A 5,421-nucleotide genomic window follows, 5' to 3' on the forward strand; every position below is an offset into this window, starting at 1 on the left:
TTGCCTGCAATTTATTTATATATAATAAATAACTTTATGTACAATTCTTCAGTCTGATGGCATTCTTCCATCTGTATTGTATCTGAATTTAGGGATTTTGCCATTTGTCCCATGGCGATATCTTTTTGTTGTTTTTTTTTTTGCTGTTTATGTTGTTTTGTTATTTATTCCCCCTTTTGTGCCAGAGAAATATTCTATAATTAATAATTAATTTTCACGTCATTTCTTTGTCACCTTAACTATTTATTTTGCAATTTCAGGGAATTTCTTGCTAAGTTGCTTATTATCTTTTCTTCTGCGGTTTCAAAAGAAGTTTAAGTTATTCTTTCAGGTTTTAAGGCTTCAAATGGTTCTGAAAGGTGTCTGATTGCAGCACAGGAAAACTGATATTCGTCCAGGAGTGAAAAGGTTAAATAATAATTCCTGTTATTAAAAACTGTGTGTAATATATGTTTTTATTTTTATTTGTATATTAAGTTAATTTTATTTATTTATGTAAATAGAGCTTTATATATTATATATTTATCTGTTTATAGTTTTATTTTTTTATTCATTTATGCATACTTCTTATTTTTAAATAATAATAATAATAAAACAAATAATAAATGATTAAATCTGTCAACGTCGGTCATCAAAAGTTAGGGGGCGGGTCGAAGCTTCTGATTGGCTATCCGGCTTTCGGCGACTGCTAACCGCTTACATTAGCTTAGCAACAAAGCTAACCGGCGATACGAAGTACGAAGGCCCGGGAGGAGAGCGACCTAACCCCGGCAGCTCACGTTTTTGTTCCCGCAGTCCGAAAGTAAGCTACTTGGAAACAACCGTAAATTTTTATTTTTTCATTATTTTGTTTTATTTTTCACAATTAAATATATTGCTGAGTTGTTCTGAGGCGAGAAGCCAACGGTGTAAAGTCGAATATTGGTAGTTTTACGAACGTTTTCGGAGTTTTGAAGCTGCACTAACTGCCGCGGCGGCAGGCTAGCGTCTGCTAGCAAACGTTAGCCTAGCTACGATGCTAACCGGCGCTACGAAGTTCAAAGGCCCGGGAGGAGAGCGACTCAGCCCGGGAGGAGAGCGACTCAGCCCCGGCAGCTCACGTTCTTTGTTCCGGATGTTCGGAGTAAGGCTAGCCGACAACAACGGTAGGTTTTTGTCATTTTTATGTTACTTCATCAATAAATTAACTTTGGGGTATTTTTAGAAGAGAAAAGTCATCGGTTTAATGTCGAATTTTGACAGTTTTATGAAGGTTTTCGGAGTTGAGATGCCCCACAAACCGCGGCCGCTGCGGGGGTCGATAGCTAATGTTAGCTGGCCGGACCGCAGTGAGCAACCTGAAGCTTTCTGGTATCGTTGACAGGAGTGATTATTTTTGATTATTTTTAAATATTACAACACAAATGTCCTTTAAAAAACAGTAACGGGGATGTGTGGTTATCCTCATTGTTTTCGGGATTACCCCCGCTGTACTCCCGCTTGGCGGGCGGAGGGTCCGGTGCGTGAAGGGCGTTAGTAGCGGATAAAGATTCGGTGCCATGCCACGGCTCCAGCGGTCAACGAAAAAAACCCCATTTGTCCGAAAAATATCCCGTAGAATGGAAAGCTAAGCTCTCACTTAAATTGCATGATAATAAAATGTAAAGGGAAAACGGAAACATAATGAGTAATAATAAAAACATTCAGTGGCTAAAAAAAATAAAACTAAACAGAAATGTATAAATTACTCATTAGTTTTTATTTTTTTCCCCCCCAATTCAGATCCTATGGCCTTTTTTAGCGTTTTTTTTTTTTTTTAGCACTTTTCATTCTTAAAAAAAAATTGTTCATGCATATGGCATGCATTTTTGGCAAGATTGTGCATTATTATTGAATCTCGGAATTTCCAACTCAGCTCCTACAATAAGTCTGAATAAATACACTGTGTAAACAAAATTGTCACATTCATAGTGTTAAGTGTGAAAAAAATCCGTCATTGAAACACTTTCAATCTGAATACTACACAAAATTATTTGTAGTGTATTTAAAATAATTCCGTTTTTTTATCTTGAAAAATGATGAGAAATGACAAAAATCTGACATTTTAAGGGTTAAAATTCTGGAAATTAATGATAATGATATATTTGATTTATGATTATGACTGGTGTTGGTTAAAATAAATTCAATGAAAGTCGAAAATCATATTAATGTATAATATTTCTTAAAGCTTGAATTTGAAAAGCACATTTTGTGTGTTAAGCTATACAAGTGTAAGTATTTGAGACTGCACAAAAAGTAATAATGTCTAAAAATCAATGTTGCTGCTAATCATTGGCATATCCCAGGCTGTGATAATTTTTAAAAAAATCCAATTTGCCTGTAATATATACCTACTTTTTTTTTTCATCTAAACCATAGACACATAGACAAAACACCTGGCATTTAAAGGTTAGAGATTTTAATACAGGTAAACAAAAGCAGCAATAACAGTGTTCAATAATACTGTTAGTGGTTAGTACACATAAGACAATTCATAAGTAGACAACATACACATGATCAGACAACAGCATTTCGTTGCCCGAGTCCCTTTGGTAACTGATCATTAATATTCTTCACTTTTCATTTCACCTGTTAAGGCTCATTTGTTGACTGCAAAATAAACTACATCAACAAGTTAGTGTTAGTGTTCTAAATTAAGAAACAACGAAAAAAACCGAGATAAAGGTGATGCTATCAAAAAAAAAGACATCCAAATAAAAAAAATGTTGCAGCCTAACATAAAAAAATAATATAAATGAGGTAGAATATAAAAACTTAAAGAAATAATATTCATTTAACCGCTCACATATTAGTATGAAATGAAATAACTGTGCACCAACCATTTTCAAAGATTTGAAGATTATGATTAATTTTTAAAAAAATCAAATGAAATACAGTTGTGGTACTATTTTAAACATATTGTGACCTCTTCTTAAAAAGGAACTGTATACATTCAGTACAGGTATATTTAACCCTTTGAAACATGGAGTGATATCACCTTTCTTGTGCTGCTTTCAGACTTCTTTCACAAGTAATATAAAGTAAGTAATAGTAATGTCAAACAAGTAATATAACCTTTGAACTCTGATTTCTTTCAAATACATGAGAGAGAAGGCAATGAGCAACTGGGTAAGAAAAGTTCCAAAAAAATACAAGAAATTAGTAATAATTTAGAAATTTAGAAAATTAGTTTTAAAAAGCGAAGGAAAATGTCAAGGAAAAAAGTAAATTGTAATGTATTTATAATACATTTAGAATTACATATTTTTAATTATGTAACTAAATTATTAGATATTTTTTTTGCCACTTTTCCAGGTTATTTCCTTTTTTAAATTTATTTTTTTTGCGTACTAATTTACAAGTCATTTTCTTGTACTTTTTTTTTTTAAATTAATTTCAGGGTATTTTTTTCTGTTACTACTCATTGCCTTCTTTCCATATTTTTGAAGAAAATCAAGCCAATTTTCTCAGGTTGGAAAGGGTTGATTCAGCTGATGAACACGTCTTAAAAGGAGCTCAGTGGTTTCTCCAGTGTATATTATCCCTTATGTGCTTTTTCAAGTATGTAATTCCAGTGAAAGTTTTCCCGCAATGGCCACGATTACATGGCTCCTCACCTCCGCCAGTTCTTGTTTGTTTTGACCGTCAACTGCGAGATCTGAACCTTCTCGCACATATTTTGGATAAAACACAAGGCTACTGAATTGCGTGTGATGTTACATGCTTCGCCAATTGAGACACGGTGAAGTATCGCAGCCCGCAGATCTTGCAAAGGTAGGGCTTCTCGCACGGCTTCTCGTGCACTCTCATGTGGACCGTCGCCTCACTTTTGCGCCTGAAATCTTTTCCGCACGTCGAACAAGTGTACGGCTTCTCACTCTGTGTGTGGACCGCCATGTGAGACAACAAGCTGTTGCGACATCCAAAACGCCTTCCGCATGTTCTGCAGGGGAACGGCTTCTCTCCCGAGTGTGTTCTCATGTGGACCGTCAAGTCGTTGTTACGAATGAAACCTTTCCCGCAAGTTTTGCACGAAAATGGTCTCTCACCTGTGTGGACTCTCATGTGGACGATCAGGTCGATGTTACGATTGAAACCTTTCCCGCAGGTTTGGCACGGATACGGCCTCTCGTTGGAGTGGATGGTTTGATGAAACTTCAGCTCTGTCGTCTGGCAGAAGCGTTTTCCACAGATGTTGCACACGTGCGGCTTCTCACCTGTGTGGGCTCGTCGTATGTGGACTGTCATCGCGTCACAGTGTCTGAAAGTTCGCCCGCATATTTTGCATTTAAACGGCCGCTCACCTGTGTGAGTTCTCATGTGGACTTTGAGGTGACTTGTATATCCGAAACCTTTTCCACATATTTTGCAGGAATATGGCTTCTCACCTGTGTGTGATCTCATGTGGCTTTTCAAATGAGACTTGGCCCTGCAATATTTCCCGCAAATGTCACATTTGAAACGCGTGTCACCTGTGGGAGTTTCACAGTGTTCCTCTGACACATGCGAGTGGTTTACATCGTTACTGGGACTTGTGCTTTTGGGATTTTCACTCTTTGGTTCTAACTCTACATTTTTACTCGATCCTGGCTCTTCATGCTGGACAACCGGATCTTTGCTGTCAGCTTTAGGAGTGTTGAGAGAGAGGATCTGGGTTTTGGCTACATATTGCGGTTTTGGCTCAGGATTGTGGAGCCTTCTGGTGTGGACCCTCAAGGCACAACTACGTCTGAAATTTTTTTCCACATGTTTTACAAGAAAATGGCTTCTCATCTGTGTGGATGCTTACGTGAACGTTTAGGTCATATATGCGACTGAATCCTTTCCCACAGACGGTGCAGAGGTGCGGCTTCTCACCTGTGTGTATCATCTGGTGTCGCTGCAAGGATTGCTTATACTTAAACATTTTCCAACAAGTGTCACACTGGAAAAACTTTTTACCCGTTTGGGTATTATGGTGTGTTTTTTAACGAGTTTGGGTTGTTTGCATTTTTAGTGCGACTTTTGCTTTTGTGATTTCTTTTCTTTGATTTCGACCCTGAGTCTTCGTGCACGCCTCCTTTCTGATTTCGGCTCTCAGTTTTAGGAGCGTTGTGAGAGACACAGTGGTAACTGTGTTCCTCTGACACCACAGAGTTTATAACCGGCATGCTGATTGCAGACTCCGTCTCTGCTGCACTCGGAGCGTCTTCAGGATTTAAGGTCAGAGTCTGATCTTCACTGTGGTCACTTTCCTCGTGAGCAGGAGTCAACGTGAAGTCATCGGTCTCCTGCTTCAGGACGAGCTGCTCTCCCTCCTGACCGCTGCAGAGCTCCTCCTCTTCCTCTTTAATCGGAGGGGCTCTGGGTCCTCCTGGGCCAGACTGGAGCTCCTCTCCTGAATACAGAGCTGCTGCTCAGCGA

At 38.2% G+C, this 5,421-nt stretch overlaps 1 protein-coding gene across 1 annotated transcript; it reads right to left on the reverse strand.

The window, feature by feature from the left end:
- Positions 1-3,416: 3,416 nt before the first annotated feature.
- On the reverse strand, positions 3,417-5,168 carry LOC121944721 (zinc finger protein 239-like). The gene is made up of 2 exons (XM_042488610.1): positions 5,056-5,168; positions 3,417-4,747 (listed from the first exon to the last, which is right to left on the reverse strand). Exons 1-2 carry the CDS (start codon positions 5,166-5,168, stop codon positions 3,715-3,717), a joined length of 1,146 nt encoding a protein of 381 aa, XP_042344544.1. The 3' UTR covers positions 3,417-3,714.
- Positions 5,169-5,421: the final 253 nt, after the last annotated feature.

The sequence above is a fragment of the Plectropomus leopardus genome, chromosome 6, assembly GCF_008729295.1.
Source record: "Plectropomus leopardus isolate mb chromosome 6, YSFRI_Pleo_2.0, whole genome shotgun sequence".
In the NCBI taxonomy this organism is placed as follows: Eukaryota; Metazoa; Chordata; class Actinopteri; order Perciformes; family Serranidae; genus Plectropomus; species Plectropomus leopardus.

What these genes read in the sequence shown, in the direction of transcription:
- LOC121944721 (XM_042488610.1), bottom strand. Translation starts at nt 5,168, where the DNA reads ATGCCGGTTATAAACTCTGTGGTGTCAGAGGAACACAGTTACCACTGT. An exon ending in GGCGTGCACGAAGACTCAGG is followed by an intron (nt 4,748 to 5,055) that starts GTCGAAATCAAA and finishes AAAAAATTTCAG; the next exon opens with ACGTAGTTGTGCCTTGAGGG.